Consider the following 24,616-nt stretch of genomic DNA (forward strand, 5'->3'; position numbering starts at 1 on the left):
CCAAAACTTTGACCAGATTATGTTTCTAGTGTATAATGAATTTAGTGATATTATCTGTGATAATGCCAATTTAAGTAAACAGGTCAGAGTCAGACAACTACAAAGGACCGGTACTGTTGTGGCTCTTAGTGCAGCATTTCTTGAACTGTCTATGAGTAATGACTAACTGACAATGAGTTTGAGGTTGTAACAAGTTAGGGGAGCTCATGAATCCATATTCTCTGTTTGACTTTAAAATCACGTCAAATGCACGGTTGTAATATTTCAAGCTATTCGAGAAGATGTTACCCATAACTTGCAAGAAGAATAAACATTAAAAAGTAGGAAATTTTTGCCATACATTGGAAAAAGTCTAGATCAAATCTGAAGAAAAGAAGTACTAAATGTCACGGTCTCTGCGGCACTCAGGAGGAGGCACGGGAAAACGGACGCGGTCAGTACAATAGTTGTAGATGGTGTATCTCTTACGAACCCATTTGAGACGCTTGTACTGGTTAGCATCCAAGTCCTGGAACTCTTTCTGATCCCACCAACGTTTTCCCTGAGTCTCGCAGAACTTAGCATTCACTGAAGCCTCACACCCATCAACGTGGAAGCCTCTGTAGGATGCAACAAAAGGTGCTTTTGCCCAGTTGGTCTTCTCTAACCCTCCCCTTGTGGCCCAGTCGTCTGCGTTCCATAGACTCGAATATATCTTCATTGGCTGGTTAAATGGAAACTTCACCCCAATGTCTTTGCTATTCTTGAACACTCGTATCGGCACATCATCCACAAAGAACCTGTTTTTTTTTTTGAATAACATAATACATCAATACACATGGCTTTTAAATTTTGAGTAGAGATAACACTTGAGGAATGCTAACTTACACAATCTGATACATGTTCCAGAGAACTGAATAGGAATGGTAGTCCTTTGAAGGGTCAAACCAGAGGTTGATCCGCTGCTCTCGGTTTCCTATGCCGCCTGTGAACACGTTTGTCTGCAAAATGTAAGGCTGGCCAGTTCTGTTTCCTAGAAACTCAAAGTCTATCTCATCATGTTCTGAGTTCTGTGATGACAACTGCAAGGAAAAAAAAGCAAAGATACAACTTTTAGATGACACTCAAGAAGATGTTCCAAGTGATTTAGAAAATGAATTCACTTACATAGAAGGCGGTCACAGTTCCAGCAGAGTCCCCAGCAACCATCTTTATGTGCATACTGAAGTGGCCAAACAAGTATGAACCTTTGGACTGAAAGCCAGTGCCTTTGCGCAATGAACAAGAACAATCAGAAGAACTGTTTAGATAAAACTTGTGTCAGAGAGATATAAGACAGCAAGGCCGAGAAAGAAACTTACCAGTGTACTTGTCAAGAACGAGATGCACTTCAGAACCACCATTGAGATACTTAATGTGATCAAAAGCCCAAGTGGGGAAATAGTTCCTTCCAAAAGGAACATTAATGGACTTTTTAGGAGGTACACCAAATGCTACTGTGGCCATAACCAGAAAGGTGAAGCAAAGAGTAAATGGAAGACGACCCATCTTCACTTTCATCACACAAAACAAACATTGAACGGACCATACTATTTATAGCCATCAAGTTACATAATAGTATTGATAAATATTAATGACTGCAGATTGGGTTACTTTCAATGTTGCAGCAGCAGCAGTAACTTAGGGAAGCAACAGAATGTGATTAGCCCAAGAGGTGTTGCAGCAGAGGCACATGGACCTCATCCCCATGTTATCGTTAATTAATGCATCTTTGGATGCTTTACGTTTAAGATCCGTGTGGCAGAACATAATAAAGAAACACTATTTTTGACTCTCAGATGCCATCAGATTTGCAGGGAAGCTTTCACAGTAGTGTATCCCTGTAGAATCCAAACCGACCTGATTGATTGGATAAATCAGTTAAAGATAACTATGAGAAAGAGATTTTGGGAAATAAAAAACAAACCAAGAAAAAAAAAGGTTCAAGTTTCAAGAGGGTAATACAACAGAGACATCGTCACATGACCTGAAGCATGTGCGAATTCACCATATGGACAATATAACACAGAGAGCAATACTGTTCAAGCACATTATCGAGAACGAAAATATCAAGAAAGAGGCAAACTAACTCAGCTGAGCCTAAGCACCGGAGAAGGAAGGGAAATGTGAAACGGCATCGTTTGAAATATTAATTATTTTATCTGTAAATGGGCCTTAACAGGCTTTGATAAACTTAAAAATACAAGGCTGCAATTTGTATAGATACAAGCCCGTGTTTAATTTAATTGACTACTACGAAACAATGAATAATGGTCGCTGACTCGTCAAGTGTTGGGAGAGTGTGGTGCTCAATTTAATTACAGAAACAGCCATACCAAGAAGGAAAAAGTTAACTGTATTTTATTTATGAAATGAGTATGAACGATGAAGGGACTTTGTCAGGATGACATCAAAAATAAATAAACATGTCCCGTTTCCACATTTCACTACGTAAACAAAATCTATAAGGATCATTGCGTCCTCGTTCGCCCCAAAAAAGCCAAAAAAAACAATGAGGGGAGTCATAATTATATGTATGTATATTATTAAGACTGAACCGGCGAGGAAGTATCTGGAATACTGTCGAGAGACAGTTGCTTCTGCAACCACATCTGTCTGTGGAAGCGGCTAATGAAAAGGTCAGCCACTTTGTCGATCTCATCTTCCAGCTTAAACTCTTCTCCCTTGTCCTCCTTGGAATGCTTCACCATTTCTATTACCGAACCCTCTGCCTCAAACAGCGAGTGTCTCAAGTCCGGATACTTTCCTTCATCCTCCTCTTCTTCATCTTCATCCTCTTCTACCTCCTCAGCATATTGATATTCTACATGAGGAGAGACAGGAGTGCTAGACATGGCGTTAACGTTGTGGCTATACCCCACCACCATGTTTTGATCATGATGATGATCCTTGTAATTATCGTGATCTATCTTTTTCGATGTTGGGTTGGTCTTAAGCTTGTTAGACAAAGAGCTCATCACCATGTGTCTGTTGTGGAGCAGCGAGAATATTACTAGACGTGTCTTGAAAGCTCTTGTCTTTCTCTTCAGCTCTTTCGTCTTGTCCTTTGCTATACCAGTCAACATGTTTATTATCTGCTTCACGAGTTCTGCCGCCTTCTTCATTCTTTTCTTTATATATGTTTCTTGGCTTCTTGGCTTTTGAATCCTGTGTTTTTGTATTGTTTGTGTATTGTAAACGGAGACTATATGGAGAATGGAAAATGAAAGAGATGAAGGAAGCCTTACTTATATACTATACAATCACACAATGATGGCCTTGGCTAAGGAAATTCATAAAGCTGAGGAAGACATGTGGCTACGTCTGGTTGGTTAAGATGATCACAATTTCACAATCACTACGGGACCACTCCTCTTTGGCCTCAAAAATATATTTTATTTTTACACTATCCAAACCTTGTTCGCAAAGTTTGTTTTTTTCATAGTCTTTATTTAAAATCATTGAAATTAGTTTTTGTTGTTTAACAGTGATGATGATTACAACTTTTGAATTTGAACATAGGTAGATTAAACGTTAAGGAAGCAATGTGAAAATATAAAATGTCACAAATATTCTTCCGTTGTTTTATTTTTTGGTTTCGATATAATATGGTTAGTCAACCAATGCAGCTCGCAAACTCTCGTATCAAAAGTATAAAGAAGAAGAACCTCTTAAATTAAGATACGTTCCCGTTGATTGAGGCCAAATCGCTTTACGTTTCTCTTTTAATTTCTCCTTTTGTTGCCTTTTTACTATTATCATATTCGCGTGTCACCTTTTGTTTTCCCCATTGTATAATGTTTGAAGAAATATCTTAAATCAAGACTCTGACGTTCTTCAGACATGTCTCGATATCTTTTGGCCAAACACGAACAAAAAACAATATGCGTTAACGTTATTATACTAAATCATCATCTCTCTCTCGGTGCTTCTACTTCTAGACGTTATAAAAAGTAGATTACGTGACTTAGGGAAACATTATATTAAAGACAACTTAGATACAAGTGTGGTACCTTTCAGCAATAAAGAGTGAAAAAATAAACATAAAAATATTCCCACCACCATAAGCTACTTTTTCTGGGGCGTTTCAAGCTCTCATTTGATTGTTTCATCCTTTTATCTCTTTTCGCAATAACTTAACCACTAAGGTTTCACTTTCACCCATTCCCCTTCCCACGCGCAGACCTCAAGATTTCAAGCTATTAACGCATACGAACGAATACAGTGTACATGACAAATCTGGGCCTGTGCTTAGGCCCATAATAACAAGAGCCGATGATCAAGCCAGCTTAATGTCATTTTGCTTCCAAATGCTCACTGTTCTAGTGTTCTGTATGTTTAGTTGAGTTAACAATGGATAACCATCTACCTAGACAACTGAATCATAGCTCCTGTTGGCCTTTTGGCCCTTTTCTGCTCTTATTCTAGACTTGTAAGGGTACCAAAGTGTCTATTCTAAATTCTAACATATTAAACTGCAATCAAAATCTGTCAACTATTTCAATATCTACTTAGTTTTTTTCGTTAAACCAAACTCAAGAATTCGGTGAAAGACAAAGAAGACGATTTGAAAGAGGATGTGACAACAACACAAAGCCTTAGCTTTAAGCAATCCCATCTCAAAGAAGGCAGATGGGAAACATACCTTTGGTTCCTCTTCTTTGCCTTCTTTGACATGGGATTGCCAAGCTATAATGCTGCTCATGTTGTTGTCACACGCTTTATGTTCTCAGTGCAAATCTATGAGTATCATCTTCTTCTTTCACCACAGGACAGGCTTGAGTTTGCTTTAAACCAAAAACCAAATAAATGTCACATAATGGAAACAAAAAATTCCAAAAACCAAATGGAACATACCATCAACAACATCAGCTAAAGTGACCAACTCACAATCAGCAAGGAATATACCATAACCATGATCTTTTAAGCTATACGAGGAGTGAACATTAATATTGAACAAAGACAATTGGATAAAGACTTGTCAAAGCAGCAACAACAAGTTCCAAAAAGAGTGAGAGCTTACAAAAAAAAAAAAAAAAAAAGGCAAAGCAAGAGGATTGATAAGGTTTCAAGCCTGAGTTCCAGTCAAAGACTTCATCTGAATGTGATTAGAATCAGTAGAATTGGTGGGCAAAGCTTCATAAGAACCAGTTCTTCTAACTCCAGCAGCCATCACCACCATCGTGTAAGTCACAAAGATAAGGATAACCACCAGCACAACGTGTACAGTGAACATAAGATCCAAAACTGAGACAGCCCTTAGTTTAGAGTCCTGAACATCACACTGAGTGGATCCTTCGACACCGCTTTGAACATCAAGAAGACGGTGACACCCCTCAGGGATAAACCCATCAACATGGAGAGAAAGTCCGGTTTGAAGCTGCCATAGACCTTGGAGACAGATGGCAGCCGCGAGGGCAGCGTCAGCGATGAAGAGTCTTGAACGGCAAGCGAGAAGCAAGCAGAGGAGAGAGCATAAGGCGGAGATACGAGCTGAAAGCGAGTCACAGTGAGCTTCGAGATCCGATGTTTGGATCGAAGCAGATGAAGATGCGGCGGAGTAATGAAGGAAGAAACCTACGGAAGCGAGTGCGAAGAGGAGATCGGAAGGGAGAGGGGTTAAAGACGTTGAATCGGAGAGGAGATAGTAAACGGCGATGATGAGGAAGAGGAAGAACACGGCGGCGGAGTTAAGAGACGAGAATCGATGAACTGGGGTGCTTCCTTTGACGAGAGGATCGGAGTAGAACGAAATTAGGGTTTCGTGAAGGAACGCTACGAAAAGGGAGAGTATGAGGATGAACAATGGTAGATTCTGGAGACGGTGGTTGTTTCCGGTGACGGAGGAGAGACGGGGAAAAGGGTAGAAGGGTTTCGCGGCGTAGGATTGAGGAGATTTGAGGAGATGGAAGAAAGTGCAGATGAGATGATACAATCCTAGGGTTAGTAACGATGCTGAAGCGAAGAGCTTGTACATCATCTCTCCCATTTTTGTTCTGATAGCTTCAATTTGGTCGGGATTTGTTGAGACTCCAGAAACCCTTTCTCCGATCTGATTAAAAGAGAGAGGGATTTTAGAAGATGAACTGGTCAACTGCTCCTTTGAGTTGACCGGTTTCAATTGTTTAAACCAGCTAAATTGTTCGGTTATCGGCGATTATAGGACCAATTAAACCGGTTTAATTATGGACTTTCCCGGTATTTTTGAATATGATCAGGTAGATAGGTGCTCTAATTAGTGATGGAATTATACTATTTATGTGGAATAAATGGTACAATGTGTTGGTGTGACGGACCAATAGTCATAATTTAACTCAAAGAGCATACAAACAAAGAATGAGCAGCTTTGATTAACAAGCAAACAAAACTGCTATAGTATAGAGTAGTATAGACAATGAGAGGGAGATTCAGCTTGTTGTTTAAAGAAAATATGACAAAACGGTGGCTGCAATTGCTAATGTTGTCATCCAGTAGGACTGAGAAAATGTGTTGCCAATATTAGAGGAGCTTCGGTTTGAGTTTGTAGATTCTCGAGATCCTGGAAAAACACAAAATATTCATCAGAAAACATCTTTTATATTGAAAAAAAAAAAAAACAGAGAGTTTGAGTGTGTACGAGTTAAGCAGGCAATAGGATTGACGTGTTCTCCACATCGAGCAGGCAACATTTGAGCATCATTGACATCGATGCCAGCTCGCTCGGCTTGAGAACTCCCTCGGTTACTAATCATCCGGCACAAGCACTCTGGATTGTTCCTTATCACCGCTTTGAGAGGGTTACAACAAACTTGAGGGACTTCCTTTGTCCCATTCAGGTAATTGAGGCATGGAGCAAGCTGGTTTAGGCATGAAGCGCTCTGCCCACTTGCCTGCATACCCAAGTTGGCTACAACTAGAACAAGTGCAGCTGCGATGGCAAAGAACAACTTCATCTCCATGATCACCTTAATTTAATTTACTCTTTTTGGTGTTGTTCCTGAACCACTTATGTACTTGTTCATTTTTTATATGTTTGGTGACCAGCTTTTGAGATAGGTAGACATGGCTCACCAGTCAAAACCTACTGCAGTATCATCTTTTGACCATCCTAACTTGGTAAGTTACCAGAAGGCAGAAGCCATCATCAAATTATTTAAATATGAAACATTCACATTACATAAGCAAACACCAACAAGATGCAGATCATTCCAACCTATATAATTCTAGTTCTACCAAGGAAACGTACAAAGATTTTGAAATTTAGGCTAAACAATAAATTTAGGTACATGTGTCATCCGGAACCATTGCCCATCAGACATCTTCATGAATGGGCCTCTGAGGTATACGGCCCATTATATGTGAAGGTAACACAAGAGTAATTTTCTTGTTTACATTAATCAAGGTACAAAGGGGTAATAAACTTGTTATTGAAAAACTAATGACAAACAGTCACTTTGATCATAAACAGAGGATCAAGGACGGCTGAACATAAATATAAACCCAAAAGAAAGAAAAAGGTACAAATGAGAAAGAATATTTAATTAGGAGCCGAAGTGGTTGAAACCTTGAGGCAAAGAGTCAGAAACCGGAGGCATTCTGCTGAACATTGGACTGTGGACGTACTCAGCCGAGTAGTCATCGCCGCTCCAGGTCCACTGGGGTTGGCTGTAACAAGAGTTCGACAAGTCACTAGGCAAAGGAGGCAGCTCGTTACTACTGTCGTTAGAATAACAATAGGAAGTAGAAGAATGAGAACCGCCAAACATGTAACTGTCAACTTGATCACAATGAGGCTGCAGCATTGGCGAGTCAGTGGATGAATATTGGTTAAACATCATCATGTAGTCGACGGGATCGTCATTAGGAGGAGCAGGAGCCGGAGGAGGAGGAGGAGGATCGTCGGGAGAAACAATGGAAGTGACGGAGGAGGAAGGAGGCATGTCTGAGTAGACGAAGTTGGTTCTTGCACGAGTGCCACGCATGGACCGAGCGGCTCTGTCGTAGGCCAAGGCAGCTTCTTCGGCGGTATCGAAAGTTCCTAGCCAGTGACGCTCTTTCGTAGTTGGGTCTCTAATCTCAGCCGCGTATCTTCCCCAAGGCCTTCTTCTCACCCCAAGAAACCTTGTCCCTGCCTCTTCTTGCTTCTTCTTGCTCTTTGCCGATGTTGTATTCATCCTTCTGTTGATACTATACCTTGCTTCTTCTTGCTCGTTGACGATGTTGTCTTCGAAATATGAAAAAAAAAGAATGTGTGTTGGTCTTGGAAAAGTATCCCTTCCGCAACCCTTTTATATAAGAGTTTCGCCTTTCCTTTTTTCATTTTCTTTTATTCTTTTATACACCTTTCTTTATTCCAATTGAGACATCATATTAAATTTGGCACAGCGTTGAGTTAATTGTGGCCCATGATATATCAATTATCAATCAATCAAAAATATATAATTATCAAATTAATGATCAATTTACCACTTGGTAGCATGCATGTTTCATGCATTTCTCAAAGTTGTTCTACACTAGTGGTTTCATTTTCTTACATGCTTCTGCTGAAATAGATGCTAATATCGGACTGGCTTTGATCATACAGCTGCTAGTATATATTATCGACTCAATCAATCTAAACAAGCTAAGAGCCTTTATATTTTTGTTAATTGCTGATAAAAAGAAATTTAGAATACTTACTTCAACAATCTACTAGCATAATATTATATGCAAATACAATATATGGTATATATATAGATAGATACACATTAATCATCATTACTCAACAATAATAAGCTGAAAGATAAAAGGATTAGGAATGATAAGAGCCATGATTAGCATGTTACCTTAGATACCAATGTCCCGTGTCTAATAATAACATGCACCAATTGTTAAAACAAATTAAAGAGAAATAAACGTAATAGATAAAGTATTCAAATCGGAGAATATATTTGGTATAACGCGTCCAAAAAACTGTTGCATGTGATGGTCCAAATGATATGATGGAATGTGCATGAACTGCGAATTTAACATGAAAAGAGAAGCAAACCTTGATCAAATCATATATAAAACGTAATCAATTTCCTTATCAATCATACAACACATAACAACAATGAGTTTGGTGTTTGGTTAAAGTTAATAATTGGGAAAAGAAAGGTGCAATGATGGCCGCATGATGGAAGTTAGTCCGACTTAATTATGATTTATGAAGTCATTACTTAAGCAGCTATTATATGTGTATTAATCTTTATATAACTAATAAGTCAGAGCAGGGTCGGGTTTTGACTTTTGACCATCATAAAAATTTTAAGAGTTGAAGTCTCATTAGAGAGAGATTATGATATTTGATATGAGTGAGTATCTAAGGAAGCAAGTGGTAGCCTTTCTAAGACGATCTTATTTTGTGTCAGAGGAAGACCAAAGACCATTTATGTTTGGCTAATGGCTACACGACCAACGTTAGGGACGGTGATAGTGGATCGTATATTTGTTAATTTTTTATAATACATACGCCCCATTAGTCTTCATGTACAATAATCACAATGTGTGTAGTTGTTATTATATTAGTAATTAAGAGAATAATATAAGGGGTAGTGCATGTGCTCCCAATTGTATAGGCTGCAACTTCAATGAATAGTGCCACACCCTTCTTTTTTCATCTCCCATTTTCTAATCCCAAGGCATCTAACTATTTCCTTATTTTTAGTCATATATGTTTTTGTCCGCTTTGCTATATTATAGTCTCTTCCAAAATTCAATTTCTCGAAATATATATTCTGACCAAAATACTCCATTCAATTTGGTTTGATCTAATACTATTTTTAAAAAACAAACATGCATTATTGAGAACAAAGGAATTTGGGTTGCATGTGAGCAATCTTTATATGCTTTTGAAAATTTCATCTTTAATCTTAATTTCATTGGAGTAAACAAACCCTATAATTTATGTTCCCTCTCTTTTGACCAACTCTCATTTTTCTCGTTTAGTATTATATTCTCAACTCCAATCTTGATGCATTGAATCTTGATTACATTTACATTACGCTTCCATGCTCTATATCGCCTTCTTGATTTTATTCTCTGATGATATCCATCCTTAGGTTTCTTTACAAAAATTAATACTGCGTTCTCATGGTCTACGGTGGAATCAAGAGTACATGTCAAGATCCCTAATAAAGCCTTTTTGGACAAAAAAATTATTCGAATCCTACTTAATTAGGGGCTTAGGTCAAGATCCCTAATAAAGCCTTTTTGGTCTTGTATCACTCACCGCCTTTAGCACAACCGTCACTACTCCAAAGTTCCTTCGGCATTTGATAAATCATTCTCGAACGTTGATGGTAATTTCACAAAATAATGGAGATATATACATAAATGAACATTTTTGGGAATTGGAAGGGTGTTTTATGTTATGATTCTAGTCTTAAACTTCTCTCAGGTATGGACCCATTGGCGTTGCTCTTACAGACTCATATCGAAGTCGAACTATTTTTTTATGCAAGTAATTTGATGATATATGTGGGTTTAGGCCTCTAATTGTGTTTATTTCTAAAGTAGAAGAAACAAAAAAACAAACATGAAGAAAGAAGAGAAGGCATGTGCGCCCAACGTGGAAAGGCATTCTCTTGGACGCTTAACATAATTAAAATTAATCCTTTTACTAATTATTGCCTACACAAAATACCTTTTGTCTTATTCAACTCTAATTACTCTCTTTATCAAACGACCATGTGATGAGCGCACTATGTAGTAGATTCATAATTCTCAACAACATTAAAATTTTGCAAAACAAAGCAAGTCTACTTTTACACATCTAAAGCTGATAGAAAATATGAGGCAAGTTTTGGGCCACGAGCTTCTTTCCAGTCACGATCAAATTTTAGGCCATTTAATCTAACTAGTCTATTATCTACACAAGTTATCCGATACCGTAGTGTAAAGTGTTGGAATTAAGGAGTTAAAATTAATGCAACAAGTGGTAGTTACCTTCCAAAATGACACACACAAGCAATCAAGCTCAGCCTCGTCTTCTCTTGAGAGGAACAAACTCCTGTTGCTTAAAAACTTCTACTTCCTTCCCTAGTTGCTCTGCTGTCTCCTGCATCCTCTTCTGAGACTCAGCCATTTCACCAGCCACTTCCCTGCAACTCGCTCCAAATTCTAATGTCTCAGCCTCGCAACAAACAATCTCCTTCTCTGTTTCAAGTAAACTTTTCCTGAAATGACTAGTTTTCTCATGAAGTAACCTCAGTCGCCTGTACGAAGCCATAAATTCACTCAACAGTTGTACATGTTTCCCAGACACACACTCAAACTGAAGCTTCTCTGAGTTGTATTGATCAATTAGGTCCTGCAAGTAAGGGAATGACCCCTCAGCTTCACCGATTCCAGGTTCCTCATGGTTTCTCCTCTCATGTATCACACCAGAACCGCTAGAGACCGTATCTTTCATCAAATCACTCATTACTTCATCCACACTTAACTTGGAAATAGTAGAATTTGTTAGCTGATCACCAAGTAGAGTCTTGTTCCATGGTTCCTCTTCAGGTTCAATCAAAACAGGATCAAACAGACGGATACCTAAGTAAATAGCATTAGTGTTAGAAGAACAACCAAGAATATTTCCAGCATTATACTTTTTAAAGAATCTTGAAGTACCTTGGTCCACAGCAGCAGTGGAATGTGTATCAGAAACAGCAACAGAATCATCCTCAACGCTACTAACAAGAGAAGCTTGACATTGGTTCACGGTTACACCAGCACCAGAAGCCTTAAAGCTACTCTCAACACCACTCAAAATCTGATCAGCTTCTATCCAAAATTCAATCTCATCTACTGAACCACAACTCTGAATCATCTCAACATCTTCCCACTTAAAGAATCCACATGATCCAAAACCCTAAAACGATTCCTTAAAAACACATTTTAACCCAAGAGAATTTCTCAAACTCAAAGAGCCTTAAACAGTTAAAAACGAATTTAATCAAACCTTTTTGATGCAGCATATAAGGTAAGCTCTACCAGAAACGTCTTTAACTCTTCGACAAGGTCCAGCACCACAGGGACAGATAGGGATGGTGAAGGCAGGACGGAATCTGATATCTTCATCGGTTACTTTGTCACACCATTTGAAGAAATCGCAACTCTGAGCCTGCGAATTTCAAGTTTTTTTCAGTTAGAAATTTCAAATTCGCTTCGAGAAAATCGCAAAAATAAGTGTAAAGAGAGTGAAGTAGGAGGAACCAACCGCAGGACACTTGTGGAACTTCCTTCCGGGGTTATCTCGTGTGTTTGAGACTTTGATCTCACAGAAACCGCCGCCGCAAGGGCAGTGGATCGCCGGAGGAGTATCATCGGCTTTGGATTTGAGAGGACAACCGCTGATCCAGTGACCAGCTTGACCGCATCGGAAGCAATTCCCGGTCTGCATTGCGTCGTCCAACATTCTCCTTCTCAGGGATGTTAATAAACGGGCCTGGGTTTAGTTTAATTTTAAGCTATGGTTTTTTTTTCAAAACAAAACGAGCTGGACATCGGCTGGGCTTAATGGGCCTTTCAGGTTTTTTTTTTTTTTAATAACATTACTGTTCCCCCGTATCATTATTAACTATTTTTTTTAGATAAAAAACGAAACAGAAAATTATCTGTGTCATCATGCATTATGAAAAAGAAAAAATTGAAGAATTATACAACAAAGTGACAAAAAAATAATAATGCAAATAAAATAAATATTCATAAAAATAAGATATAAATGTACTTTTCTACTATAATAACATTAAATATTTTGAAAATATAAGTTTACAATTTCGAACAAAAAAAAAATATCAACTTGTGCTACAACATGAGTCATTACATGGATATAGAGAGGCATAGAGCTATTGTATGTGGAAAGGGAGGGGTCAACTGACTCTATAGATTTTTTATATATATTATAATTTGAAGTGTGAAAGCAGGCGAAATGGTTATGTACTGTTTATCATGACTTCTATAAGTAGGCTATAACGTTTGTTCTAAGTTCTAAATAAACCCTTCATCGATCCACTTAAATTAGTTATTTTATATCATTCACTTATGTTTATGTGATTATGTATTTATATTGTAATATTTAATTAGAATCATTTAATTTTATAAATGTCTCTCGTTAAATGAAAAGTTTACCAAATTTGATAAGGTACTTCCATTTTATAACTACTATTCCGAAACTCGTCTAAACATTTATTAACTTTTATAAAATACTAGATTATGATCCGCCCGATGTGCAGGTTTAGAGTTTTTAACATAAAATTAAATTTAGCAAAGAATATAAAATAAATATTTTTAGTAAGTAAAAACTATCTATAAAAATAAATTGATATATGAAGTTGTCCAATGTGATATTTGGTATAAAAGGTGCGACTCTGCGGTTGAGACTATTAATCATATTTTCTTTGAATGCCCTCGCTTGTGTGAAGTTTGAGATTTATCTCCGACTCTGGTCTCGTTAGAGTGTTTTCCATATTATTCGGTGTACTCGAATTTAGATTTTGTTTTCTGGAGGGATGCCCCTCAACATGTTGATCCTGATCAACTTCTTCAATTACCATGAATTTTATGGGCAATCTGGAAGACCATAAATAAAAAAAGATTTTCAAGGTTTAGAGATCGAGACAAATGATATAATTGCTCAGGCTTTGAGCAATAAGTTAGCCTTGAAATAGGCGCTCTCTTTTACATCGGTCATGTCAGCTTCATCTCCGTCTTTGGATGTCCAGGTTCATGGTTGTCAGATTGATGGTTCTTGGAAAGCAACCAATGTCCATTCAAGAATGGGCTGGTGGAGTTGCGTTGGTTAGGAGCGAACCTTGTTGTTGGGGGCCAAATGTCTAGTTGGCAACTTAAAATTAAAATAAATAAACTATATTATAATTTCAAATTTTATGATATATATATATATATATATATAATTTCCTTATAATGATATTTTTAAAATTATAAAGCTGTTTAAATTTTATAATTTTTTATAATTGCCTTTTAATTTTTTTAAAACTGTTAATAGTTTTGTTTTACATTTGGAAGTTTACAAAGGTTTTTTTTCTTTAAAATAATTTAAATAAAATTTGTTTTTCTTTTCTCTATTTTAATTTTATATAAAACCTTTTTATGGTAGGTTTTGAATTTTTATATTTTTATTTTTTAAAATTTTAATAAATTTAGAATTGACATGTGTCAACATCTGAATGATACAATTGACATGTGTCACAATCTCGTTAATGAGTAACTTTAACATCAAGCTTTATATAATATGATTTTATAAAGTTTAATATTATACTAGGTAACAACCCGCACTATGTGCGGTATAAAATAATTATTAAATATTTTTACTGTAATTTTTGTTTACAAAATCTATTTTATTTATCGGTAATTGGAATCAAATTTTTTTATAATAATTAAAATTTAACCCGTGAGAATTATTATAATATCAATCTTATATTATCATATCATATCAACAAAGAGTTCTTAAAAATCATTTTAAAGATTTTATGAAAATGTAATTAAAAGATATAATTAAGTTAGAAAGAGAATATAAGAATTTAATTTTGGGTGTTAATTATATTTTTGAAAAAATACAATGATATGTAAATGTAAATATTCTATTATTAAAAACTGATGACAAATAAAAGAAATAATGTTTGGAGCTCTGTGAGTACGATACGTTAACATTTTGCGTGAGAATGCTTCTCTTTTAATATATAATATTTGTAACTTCCATCCTTGTGTAACTACAAATTCTTAATAAATCGTTTCTCTCTCTTCATAATGATGATACACATGTTTCTTTATAAGTAAATATTTATTTTTGTAATAAACCAATCTTCTCATAGTTTTATATATTAATTCAATAGTATATATATGGGTTATTAATTTTGTTATAGAGATAGTAAAATAAAATTATCTATATATTAAGCTCGATTATGCATAAGTTTAAAATATGTATGAATACTATTTTTAATTGATATTACATAAGGTTAATAATTAATACCCCTAGTTAAAAGCTTATTTGCTTGCGCATATATATAATTATATAGCAAAAATTATTTATCAAGTGAAGACTATAGCCAAGTTAATCATTGTTTTAGATGTTATTCTTATTTTTTTGTTAGCATTTTGAGTTGTCTTTATAAGTCTACACTAAGTTCTTTGATTAATGATGTTATTTAAGAATATATATATTATTTATGATTGATTTAAATTTAAATTATTCCTATTAAGATTACGATTTTATTATTGTTATATTTATAACTAGCATAACTAATCAATAAATTAAATTTATTTGATATGTTCTAAAAATATTGATGAAAAATTAACTTAGATGTATTTTAAATTAATTACCATCTTTAAAAAAACATTATAATGAGATTTTTAGCTAAAAATATATTAAATGTACTGTTATTTTGTTGGTAAGATATATGGAGGTGCTCTTAGATTAGTAGGAGTAGGAGGTATATGATGATGGAGTTAAGTATGCACGTGTGGGAAGTAAAATCTTCATATATCGCGTTTGTGGAGAAACTATATACAACTACCCCTTGTAGCTCTACGTGTTATGTTTATTCTTTGGGACCTTTATTCTTTTCACATATCTTAAGATATTAATACACACATGACACATCATATGTATTCTATAGAGTTACGCTCATAATAATTGTATAAATATCTTGAGATATGTATACACCATATGAAATATGCACGTCGAAATTAAAATGACTTGTTGGTGCAAATATATATAAATCAATAAAAACCCACCATTCAATCTTTGGTAAGTAACGAAAAAACAGGACGCAAGAAGAACCACAGAAAAGGGGGCTAACAACTAGACACGTAGGTCTTCATCTGCCCGTCCATCAAACCTACCACACTCTCGTCTCTTTTTTCCCGTGTCAGTTTGTTATATAATCTCTTGCACTTGCTAGCTTTCTGAATACACCTACCTTGTTTAGTACACAACGACATCAAACTTTAAAAACTAAATTCAAATTTCGAGTTATAATGGTGATGGCTGGTGCGTCTTCCTTGGATGAGATCAGACAGGCTCAGAGAGCGGATGGACCCGCAGGCATCTTGGCGATAGGCACTGCTAACCCTGAGAACCATGTGCTTCAGGCGGAGTATCCAGACTACTACTTCCGCATCACCAACAGTGAACACATGACTGACCTCAAGGAGAAGTTCAAGCGCATGTGTACGTGTTCATAATTTCTACTTTCATTTCTAATAGCAGATATCTTCATTCACATAGTTAGTTAACAAGTACTTATTAACAGGCGACAAGTCCACGATAAGGAAACGCCACATGTATCTGACGGAGGAGTTCCTCAAGGAAAACCCTCACATGTGCGCTTACATGGCTCCTTCCCTTGACACCCGACAGGACATCGTGGTGGTTGAAGTCCCTAAGCTAGGCAAAGAAGCTGCAGTGAAGGCCATCAAAGAATGGGGTCAGCCTAAGTCCAAGATCACTCACGTCGTCTTCTGCACTACCTCCGGTGTTGACATGCCTGGTGCTGACTACCAGCTCACCAAGCTCCTTGGTCTCCGTCCTTCCGTAAAGCGTCTTATGATGTACCAGCAAGGTTGCTTCGCCGGCGGTACTGTCCTCCGTATCGCTAAGGATCTCGCCGAGAACAACCGCGGTGCTCGTGTCCTTGTTGTCTGCTCTGAGATCACTGCCGTCACTTTCCGTGGCCCCTCTGACACCCATCTCGACTCCCTCGTCGGTCAGGCTCTTTTCAGTGACGGCGCCGCCGCACTCATTGTGGGTTCGGACCCCGACACCTCCGCTGGAGAGAAACCCATCTTCGAGATGGTGTCTGCTGCACAGACCATTCTCCCAGACTCTGACGGAGCCATTGATGGACACTTGAGGGAAGTGGGTCTCACCTTCCATCTCCTCAAGGACGTTCCCGGCCTCATCTCAAAGAACATAGTGAAGAGTCTAGATGAAGCATTTAAACCGTTGGGGATAAGTGACTGGAACTCTCTCTTCTGGATAGCTCACCCTGGGGGTCCAGCGATCTTGGACCAGGTGGAGCTAAAGCTTGGTCTCAAGGAAGAGAAGATGAGGGCCACGCGCCACGTGTTGAGCGAATTCGGAAACATGTCAAGCGCATGCGTTCTCTTTATTCTAGATGAGATGAGGAGGAAGTCAGCCAAGGATGGTGTGGCCACGACAGGGGAAGGGTTGGAGTGGGGTGTCCTGTTTGGTTTCGGACCAGGTCTCACTGTTGAGACAGTCGTCTTGCACAGCGTTCCTCTCTAAAGAGAACGCTTTCCTCCTATCTACCTACCTGCTACCTCTACATAATTAAACTTTAATCCTGTCTTTTGTTTTAATATAAAATATCATACTTATGTTTATGCAATAATTAAGGAAGAATTTATTTGATGTGATATATGAAATGTGATATGTGCTGGACTGGTCTATTCGAATTCGACTATTTTTGTATCTTTCTTTTTGGTGTCTTTTTACAATATATCAGATCTATATGGGTCTTAAAAGTATACTTTTCGGTGTCTTTTAAGATAGAACTTATCTGTTACATTTCACAAGTTCATATTTACATCCACAATCTATCTGTTACATCCACAAGTTCTCAAACTGCTCATATTTAGATTGAAAACGTTCTTCCTTTTCTTTAAGTTCATCTTCAGGAGTCATTTGAGGCTCCGTCTCTGTTATTTCCTCGTCTTCATATTCCCCACCACTTCTTGCCTTGAGTACCATTTCTTCCGTCGTTGTCCCCATTATCTCGTTTGCTTCCTTCAAATTCACGCATCTATACTTGTCTTCTGAATCCTGACCAACCCTTTGCATTTCAAAATATTTTTACTTAAAAATGTAATATACATTCTGATAACAAGAGAGATAAAATTGACTCACGCGAGAGACGAGTTCAAGCTTCTCCAGCTTCGTGACAGCATCATCTACGTCAAAATTGCAACTTTCATCGAATTCCTCTTTGATGAATACTTCACTTTGCTTGTCAAGCTCCTCCTGTTATTGCATCTTGAGGTCAGCCTCTACATGTGTGTTGTTTTAGTATATTCATATAAAAAAAAAGTTGCGGAGTACATATACCTTGCTTGTGGGACGCCCTTGCTTTATCAGCATGAAGAACGATATAATGACCCCTTTAACCTGCATTTTATCATGATGTAAGCAAACACACACAACAATACAACATAAATACGAAAAGGGGATATACTATAGCACCTCTTGTTGGATGACTTCATCGCACAAGTGAAGCAGAGTTCCTCTTCCACTATCTAGTTGCTTATCATACACAGATCATGTAATAAGGCTCTGATAATCTACCAAGTTCCTCTGAAACCTACATTTAATTTAGGGGCAGAGACAGAGATATTGATTAGTCAATAAAAGTGGAGGTTAGTGTCTCATTAATGAGTGAATAACATTACGTGAAATATGTTTTAACGCAGTAGGCCACAACCGTGCCAAGTATGGCTGCAATTACTCTGATGTCAGTGTTTTTGAGGCTTACTGAGCTAACCACTGTGACCTGTAAAAGCAAGTTGGATAAAGCAAGTTTTTCATTGTCTTAAGTCTTGATTATAATGTGACAAAACTGACCAGTCCAATGGCAGCAGAGACAAGAAACTTGACCCAGTCTAGTGGTGTAAGACCTGGATTTTGCTTCTCTGGCTGTGTAAATTATGAGCGATCAGTTAACTTGTAAATAGTAAGATACAAGTTAGCACAAAGTGTTTGTTTAATGGATGCTCACAAGCACAATTTCCATATCAGCCATTGGAATGGTCTTGAAGTGTTTCACATATATGTTTCTTTCTGATTCTCTCTTCCCTGAAACTCTCCTGTGTGTGTGAATTTAACACCAAGATGAGAAATCAAAAACTCACAACCATCTAAATATCCCACTATTTCCCTGTATTTGTACCTGTATACTACAATGATTCTCTCAAAGGTAGGCTCTTGGATGGTTATCTTTCATCAAGTTTGAGAGACTGTAACAGTGATAGAAAACACAGAGACAAACAAGTCAATAATATAATTGTAGCAGATAAGCCTAAATAAGGGTTATGTGACAAACCTGAGCCTCAGCTTCTCTATTCGGATTCTTTCTATGTATAAACTATCCTTCTCAGTGTCGATGCTAATATCAATCTGCTCTGACAGCCCTATATCCTTCTTTTTCCCATATATAAGTCCTTTCAAACTAAAACAGAGAACTTCTGAGTATTAGTTTTGTATTTTGATTGCATGATTGCATCCCCCAAGAGGTATATATATAACACAACAAAAGAGTGCACGAGATAGCTCACCATGTGATGGTGAGTAGAAATTTCCAAATACGGACAAGGATTGTATCTTTTTGGCTAGGAAGAAGTAGGCTTCCATATGATCAATCCCAAACCCACGTCTGAATATTATATACTGTAAGGGACAAGACATACATATCAGATCATTATATATATTAGTTAGATCGGTGTAACCAATACGTCGGATTGATGATCCTAGATTATTATAATTAGAAAGCAGTTACTTTACCTTATCAGCAAAACGAGGAAGATCATCTCAGGGAAACATGGAGAAGAATCTTGTTAACAACTTTGTATCAAGCTACATCAAGGAATCATACATAAACTATGAAGTTGTCATTACAAAAAGTCTATTGAAGAATGTTATCTTATAGGTACCTTAGCTTCATTAACAACAATAGGAAGATTGAGACGATACTGAGCAGAAAGAGCTACTTGTATTTCTTCGTTAGTTATCACTTTGAAGTTGCTCTTCTCCATGACCTAGGAGATTTGTTGTTTCGCTTCATCATTACGTTTTGTATTTAGTGAAAAATACTGAGGTGGAAACAAAGAAAGAACCTGGAATAGATGATGAAGAAATTGAACTTCAAGAGTATCGATTTCACGAGGAGATAAATTCTGTTGATGAAGCCTATGTGCGCCACGGATTGGCTCGAAAAGTGAATACAGTTGCTACAAATACAATCTGCTTTACTAATATATAATTTCAAAGAAAGAATTGAAGATGATCATAGATTGGTGAGATAAGCATACCATAAGATCCTCAAAATGAAGGTGGTACCAAGCTCTAATGGTACATTCCACTCTCTGGCAGAATCTTAGGAACTCCTCTCTCTCACATTTATCTTCTGGAGAATGATCAAAATGTAGAATTTTATAAAGAAAGAGAAACAGAGGAATGTAGAAACAGGAGTTACAATGAAATATTTATAATTTTATAAAGAGGAGAAACAGAGGAACATGCAGAAAAACAGCGAAACAATGAAATGTAGAAAAAAAGAGACCAAAGTGAAGGGACAAGGCAGTAATGAGCTTGTGCTTTAGAATTGGGATCACAGCTTCTCTCTCTAATCTGATCACCTCTTTTTTCTTCTCCCCCATCTCTTAATCTTGTGTTTATATCTGAAAAGAAACTTGTAGATACCTTTGAAATGGTACTTTTTTTTTAAGGATACAGAAAAGTGAAAATAAATTCAAACAAAACAAGAAGAAGCTTCATTGTTTTTTTTTCTGCAAAAATCTAGATGTTTCATTTTGTAGGTTTCACCACTTTTCTCGGAGGGGAGGTTCTTTTGTTGCGTCTCCTCCTCTCACAGTCTCACATCTATATATACATCAATAAGTAAAAACAAAGAAATCGACCAAAACCATAATATTTTATTGCCATTAAATCTCTACAACATATCTATAAGTTTACTATAATCTCTCAAACTCTCAATGATACAACCAATTTTCCAAGAAAAATAATACACAATCCATAAAATTCCTAAAATATCTCATATATACCTCTACCTCTCGTTTAATTCCTAAATTCGAATGCATAATTTTTAACCTATTAAATTCATATTTGCAAAATGTGAAAAACGTTACCACCAGGACAAACATTTAATTCATATATTTATCTTCTTTGGAAACTATATATTGTTCGACAAAATCTCTGTTTTACTAAAACGAAGAATACTAAAATCTTTCTTTAAATGAGTAGATTGTAAAGTCTTGCTCATCAAGCATGTTGAAATCTATATAAATACTATCTTGACAAACGAAACATAACACCCACAACTAAAACCTACAACTGCATATCCAAACACAAATCAAGATAAATGGCTGCATCATTTGCTTACTTGCAAGATATCCGTCCTTACAAGATGGTGTGTAGAGCACAAGTGAAGATCCTTCATAATTGGCGTCAGTATACAAACAATTCAGGGAAACCTCTAGAGTTGGATTGGCAAATAAAGTCTCACCTTCAAAAATGGCCTTGACTTTTTCATTAATAATAGTAGTAGATTGTATTAAATAATATAGAATTTGCCAAATCAATATGGTCATATCATAACCTTCACATTTAGTAGTGTAAATTAACAATTTCAAAATTTAAGTAGTATAAAATTAGGCGTTGGTCTATGAAAACGTTTTTTTCTAAGCGACAATTTGAATATAAAACGAGAAAACAGTCGTGGAGTCTTATTCAACAAGAAAAAAAGAAGCATCATTAGCGTTCAATCTGAATGGTGACGTGACTGATGTTGTATTGCCTCTTGATGTAGTCGATAACCTTGTCAAGAACCATATCTGGATCGGCCTCTGGCCTGATCTTCACATGACATGCCAAAATAATTTTGCCAAGGGTGATTGCCCAAATGTGAAGCTCATGAACGGCCACCACCTCTTCCATGTCGCACATTCCCTTCTCCAGACCGGTTGCGTCTATCTCTCGTGGCGTTGACTCCATTAAAACCTCTATAATGTTCCTCAATATGCCTATTGTCGTCCACAAGACAATCACTGAAAAAACAAGGGTGCATATGAGATCAATGATCTTCCACTCGGGTTTGTACCATATGATTGCGCCTCCTATCATCACCCCCACGCTCTGGATTAAATCTCCCAGCACATGCAGATAAGCCCCTTGAATGTTTAGGTTAAGCTGCTTCTTCTCACTCTTACCACCTCTAGTGCCATTCTCAAGCAAGGCTTCAGATAGATGTGGATCATCATGGTGATGATCGTGTTGATGCTCATGGTGATGGCTATGGTCGTGGCCGTGACCGTGACTGTGACTATGACCAGCGTGGCCGTGGTCATGTCCCAACAGAATAGCCATAGCTATGTTGACCAGAAGACCAACTGCAGAGACAAGGAACATGAGAGAGCCCTGAACTTCGCCACTGCCGTTCTGAAGTCTAGCAATTGATTCGTAGACTAAGACGCAAGCAAGAAGCCAAATCATCTGGATGGATACAAGGGCACCAAGGATCTCGATCCTGAAGAAGCCATAGGACTGGCGTGGGTTTGCCTCCCAACCTGAAGCCCAAAGAGAGAACAAGGATATGGCAAAGGCTGCAACATCGGACAAAAGATGAGCGGCATCAGTAAGGATGGCAAGACTGTTGGCCTTGATCCCTCCAACCACTTCGACAATGATGAAGATGCCACAGAGCACAACAGCCACCAAAAGCTTCCTCATAGATGCTTCTCGTTCTGCAGCGTCTCTTGAAGTCGTCTTGGCATCCGAGAACCCACAAGAAGCTTCTCCACATGACTTCTTGGCTGCCCGCACCGAGCTTGCCTCTGCTACTGAAATCACCACATCGTGATGATGGCTAACTTCGGAGTCACATTGCACCAAGCTTGCCTCTGCTATTGAAATCTGGTCATGCTGCTTTTGGCCTTCCATCTAACCAAAAAAAAAGTGTACTGTTATACGTTGTGAGACAATAAAAAAAAACACAAGATATTTCGTAACAACTAGTAGAATCAGACAAACCTTGTCTGTGAAATCGAAAACGCATACACAACCAGAGCGAGAGAGAGAGAGAGGCTTAATATCAGCAAGAAGAGGAAACGGTAGAGAGATAGCTTTTATCCGAAGAGAGAAATCTTAAGTTCTTGGGAATAACTCTCGCTTCTCCTCCGATCCCTTCATATATAATCAAAGAAGGAAATCGCAAAAAGAGTAAATTACGAACTCGTGACTCGTAAATCAAGGAAAAAAGTAATATATCGGGTGCAGAAAAAAGTAAATAATCCAATATTTTTGAAAACCAAACAAAGTTCAAAGTCTTTACTTATTGTGATTTCAGTAGCAGAGGCAAACTTGGTGCGGGCAGCCAAGAAGTCATGTGGAGAAGCTTCTTGTGGGTTCTCTGATGCCAAGACGATTTCAAGAGACGCTGCAGAACGAGCAGCATCTATGAGGAAGCTTTTGGTGGTTGTTGTGCTCTGTGGCCTCTTCATCATTGTCGAAGTGGTTGGAGGGATCAAGGCCAACAGTCTTGCCATTCTCACTGATGCGGCTCATCTTTTGTCCGTTGCAGCCTTTGCCATATCCTTGTTCTCTCTCTGGGCTTCAGGTTGGGAGGCAAACCCATGCCAGTTCTATGGCTTCTTCAGGATCGAGATCCGTGGTGCCCTTGTATCCATCCAGATGATTTTGGCTTCTTGCTGGCATCTTAGTCTACGAATCAATTGCTAGACTTAACAACGGCAGTGGTGAAGTTCAGGGCTCTCTCATGTTCCTTGTCTCTGCAGTTGGTCTTCTGGTCAACATTGCTATGGCTAATCTGTTGGGACACGACCACGGCCACGCTGGTCACAGTCACAGCCATGGCCACGACCATAGCCATCACCATGAACATAAACATGAACACGATCATCATCACCGTGATGAATCACATCTATCTGAAGCCTTGCTTGAGAATGGCCCTGGAGATGGTAAGAGTGAGAAGAAGAAGCGTAACCTAAAGCTTAGGTCCTAAACATTCAAGGGGCTTATCTGCATGTGCTGGGAGATTTAATCCAGAGCGTGGGGGTGATGATAGGAGGGTCTGTTCTTTATTTATACAAGCCTTTCTTATTATCGGATTACGTTTTCAGTTTTTTTTAAAAAGGAAAACAAATAAGAGTTAGCGTAGAATTTGAAAAACATAAAAAGTTGAAGGTCTTGTTTATAAATTTTCCTCTCTTCTCTTCTCTCGAGAAACGGAGAAAGTCGAATAATGCAGCTACGGTGGCCTCAAGCCCAATATTCACTAACACGAGAACTGAAGGCCTATGTCCTTTTCCTTTTCTATGTAACAAATTTGGTAACTTTATTATCGTGTTCTCGCAAAATAATGTTAACTTTGAATGAGAAAGGCTGAAAGGCATGTGCACAACTGCACACTATGTTTGTCTTCTACTCATTGTCTTTTTGCATACTACTTTTTTTTTGGATACTACTTGCAATACTTTTAAAATAAACCGATTAGTTAGTTAACCTAAAAAGGTATGCGTTAACGTTAATTTGATGTGCATGTGCCTTTTCTTCGTTACTTATGCTATTTGAATTTGGAACCCGCTTTAAACATGTTTTGTTCTTCTTGACCTAACATTTTGTAGCTGGTGGTTGAGAAACCATTATTATTGTCTATTCCTGTGTTTTTTTTTCCTCTGGATAAGAAGATTCAATCCAAGATTTTTAATAAAGTTGAGAATTAAAAAGCAGATCACAAACGACCGTCTCTTTGACCAAATCACTCGTTCCTTCATCCACACTCAACTCCATTGTGTGGATAAGGCAAATGTGTCAATATAATCT

General features: G+C 37.5%; 7 protein-coding genes and 3 pseudogenes across 10 annotated transcripts; 2 read left to right on the plus strand and 8 right to left on the minus strand.

Moving 5' to 3' along the window:
• Nucleotides 1-291: 291 nt before the first annotated feature.
• LOC104737978 (putative xyloglucan endotransglucosylase/hydrolase protein 5) lies at nucleotides 292-2,127 on the minus strand. Of its 2 annotated transcripts, none has more exons than XM_087480417.1 (5): nucleotides 2,006-2,127; nucleotides 1,341-1,878; nucleotides 1,147-1,247; nucleotides 868-1,061; nucleotides 292-779 (listed from the first exon to the last, which is right to left on the minus strand). In XM_087480417.1, exons 2-5 carry the CDS (start codon nucleotides 1,537-1,539, stop codon nucleotides 380-382), a joined length of 894 nt encoding a protein of 297 aa, XP_087336543.1. In that variant the 5' UTR covers nucleotides 1,540-1,878; nucleotides 2,006-2,127; the 3' UTR covers nucleotides 292-379. The 2 variants fall into 2 exon arrangements, with proteins under 2 accessions (XP_087336543.1, XP_087336542.1); XM_087480416.1 differs by having other exon boundaries at nucleotides 1,984-2,100.
• A 231-nt stretch (nucleotides 2,128-2,358) lies between these two features.
• Nucleotides 2,359-3,243, minus strand: LOC104735402 (uncharacterized). Its single transcript, XM_087480418.1, has one exon. It carries the CDS (start codon nucleotides 3,141-3,143, stop codon nucleotides 2,565-2,567), a length of 579 nt encoding a protein of 192 aa, XP_087336544.1. The 5' UTR covers nucleotides 3,144-3,243; the 3' UTR covers nucleotides 2,359-2,564.
• Nucleotides 3,244-4,923: 1,680 nt separating this feature from the next.
• Nucleotides 4,924-6,262, minus strand: LOC104774832 (uncharacterized). Its single transcript, XM_087480414.1, has one exon. The coding sequence runs from the start codon at nucleotides 6,005-6,007 to the stop codon at nucleotides 5,087-5,089; it is 921 nt and encodes a 306-aa protein (XP_087336540.1). The 5' UTR covers nucleotides 6,008-6,262; the 3' UTR covers nucleotides 4,924-5,086.
• On the minus strand, nucleotides 6,254-6,988 carry LOC104735403 (non-specific lipid transfer protein GPI-anchored 30). Its single transcript, XM_010455192.2, has 2 exons — nucleotides 6,635-6,988; nucleotides 6,254-6,556 (listed from the first exon to the last, which is right to left on the minus strand). Exons 1-2 carry the CDS (start codon nucleotides 6,954-6,956, stop codon nucleotides 6,438-6,440), a joined length of 441 nt encoding a protein of 146 aa, XP_010453494.1. The 5' UTR covers nucleotides 6,957-6,988; the 3' UTR covers nucleotides 6,254-6,437.
• A 380-nt stretch (nucleotides 6,989-7,368) lies between these two features.
• On the minus strand, nucleotides 7,369-8,259 carry LOC104735404 (ethylene-responsive transcription factor LEP). Its single transcript, XM_010455193.2, has one exon. The coding sequence runs from the start codon at nucleotides 8,169-8,171 to the stop codon at nucleotides 7,539-7,541; it is 633 nt and encodes a 210-aa protein (XP_010453495.1). The 5' UTR covers nucleotides 8,172-8,259; the 3' UTR covers nucleotides 7,369-7,538.
• A 2,467-nt stretch (nucleotides 8,260-10,726) lies between these two features.
• LOC104735405 (uncharacterized) lies at nucleotides 10,727-12,464 on the minus strand. The gene is made up of 4 exons (XM_010455194.2): nucleotides 12,224-12,464; nucleotides 11,966-12,127; nucleotides 11,635-11,875; nucleotides 10,727-11,556 (listed from the first exon to the last, which is right to left on the minus strand). The coding sequence occupies exons 1-4, from the start codon at nucleotides 12,419-12,421 to the stop codon at nucleotides 10,994-10,996; spliced, it is 1,164 nt and encodes a 387-aa protein (XP_010453496.1). The 5' UTR covers nucleotides 12,422-12,464; the 3' UTR covers nucleotides 10,727-10,993.
• A 3,227-nt stretch (nucleotides 12,465-15,691) lies between these two features.
• On the plus strand, nucleotides 15,692-17,514 carry LOC104735408 (chalcone synthase). The gene is made up of 2 exons (XM_010455195.3): nucleotides 15,692-16,195; nucleotides 16,278-17,514. Exons 1-2 carry the CDS (start codon nucleotides 16,003-16,005, stop codon nucleotides 17,270-17,272), a joined length of 1,188 nt encoding a protein of 395 aa, XP_010453497.1. The 5' UTR covers nucleotides 15,692-16,002; the 3' UTR covers nucleotides 17,273-17,514.
• A 14-nt stretch (nucleotides 17,515-17,528) lies between these two features.
• Nucleotides 17,529-20,509, minus strand: LOC104735407 (uncharacterized; annotated as a pseudogene). The gene is made up of 15 exons (XR_015577585.1): nucleotides 20,319-20,509; nucleotides 20,068-20,162; nucleotides 19,873-19,986; nucleotides 19,690-19,794; nucleotides 19,541-19,612; nucleotides 19,315-19,426; nucleotides 19,083-19,208; nucleotides 18,930-18,996; nucleotides 18,759-18,846; nucleotides 18,605-18,676; nucleotides 18,433-18,533; nucleotides 18,227-18,344; nucleotides 18,092-18,151; nucleotides 17,894-18,007; nucleotides 17,529-17,809 (listed from the first exon to the last, which is right to left on the minus strand). The product of XR_015577585.1 is annotated as an uncharacterized LOC104735407 (transcript).
• A 901-nt stretch (nucleotides 20,510-21,410) lies between these two features.
• On the minus strand, nucleotides 21,411-22,963 carry LOC104735409 (metal tolerance protein A2 pseudogene; annotated as a pseudogene). Its single transcript, XR_015577586.1, has 2 exons — nucleotides 22,805-22,963; nucleotides 21,411-22,714 (listed from the first exon to the last, which is right to left on the minus strand). The product of XR_015577586.1 is annotated as a metal tolerance protein A2 pseudogene (transcript).
• A 147-nt stretch (nucleotides 22,964-23,110) lies between these two features.
• On the plus strand, nucleotides 23,111-23,923 carry LOC104737979 (metal tolerance protein A2 pseudogene; annotated as a pseudogene).
• Nucleotides 23,924-24,616: the final 693 nt, after the last annotated feature.

This window comes from Camelina sativa, chromosome 13, assembly GCF_030686135.1.
Source record: "Camelina sativa cultivar CO46 ecotype springtype chromosome 13, ASM3068613v1".
NCBI classification, from domain to species: Eukaryota; Viridiplantae; Streptophyta; class Magnoliopsida; order Brassicales; family Brassicaceae; genus Camelina; species Camelina sativa.

Bases quoted from the DNA above. Each gene is read 5' to 3' on its own strand.
- LOC104737978 (XM_087480417.1), bottom strand. From the start codon at position 1,539: ATGAAAGTGAAGATGGGTCGTCTTCCATTTACTCTTTGCTTCACCTTT. The intron at 1,248-1,340 runs GTAAGTTTCTTT...CATTGCGCAAAG, and splicing joins CGTTCTTGACAAGTACACTG to GCACTGGCTTTCAGTCCAAA. The intron at 780-867 runs GTAAGTTAGCAT...AAAAAAAAACAG, and splicing joins TGGAACATGTATCAGATTGT to GTTCTTTGTGGATGATGTGC.
- LOC104735402 (XM_087480418.1), bottom strand. From the start codon at position 3,143: ATGAAGAAGGCGGCAGAACTCGTGAAGCAGATAATAAACATGTTGACT.
- LOC104774832 (XM_087480414.1), bottom strand. From the start codon at position 6,007: ATGGGAGAGATGATGTACAAGCTCTTCGCTTCAGCATCGTTACTAACC.
- LOC104735403 (XM_010455192.2), bottom strand. From the start codon at position 6,956: ATGGAGATGAAGTTGTTCTTTGCCATCGCAGCTGCACTTGTTCTAGTT. The intron at 6,557-6,634 runs GTACACACTCAA...GTGTTTTTCCAG, and splicing joins TCCTATTGCCTGCTTAACTC to GATCTCGAGAATCTACAAAC.
- LOC104735404 (XM_010455193.2), bottom strand. From the start codon at position 8,171: ATGAATACAACATCGGCAAAGAGCAAGAAGAAGCAAGAAGAGGCAGGG.
- LOC104735405 (XM_010455194.2), bottom strand. From the start codon at position 12,421: ATGTTGGACGACGCAATGCAGACCGGGAATTGCTTCCGATGCGGTCAA. The intron at 12,128-12,223 runs GTTGGTTCCTCC...TGAAATTCGCAG, and splicing joins AGTTCCACAAGTGTCCTGCG to GCTCAGAGTTGCGATTTCTT. The intron at 11,557-11,634 runs GTACTTCAAGAT...CTATTTACTTAG, and splicing joins CACTGCTGCTGTGGACCAAG to GTATCCGTCTGTTTGATCCT.
- LOC104735408 (XM_010455195.3), top strand. From the start codon at position 16,003: ATGGTGATGGCTGGTGCGTCTTCCTTGGATGAGATCAGACAGGCTCAG. The intron at 16,196-16,277 runs GTACGTGTTCAT...ACTTATTAACAG, and splicing joins GGAGAAGTTCAAGCGCATGT to GCGACAAGTCCACGATAAGG.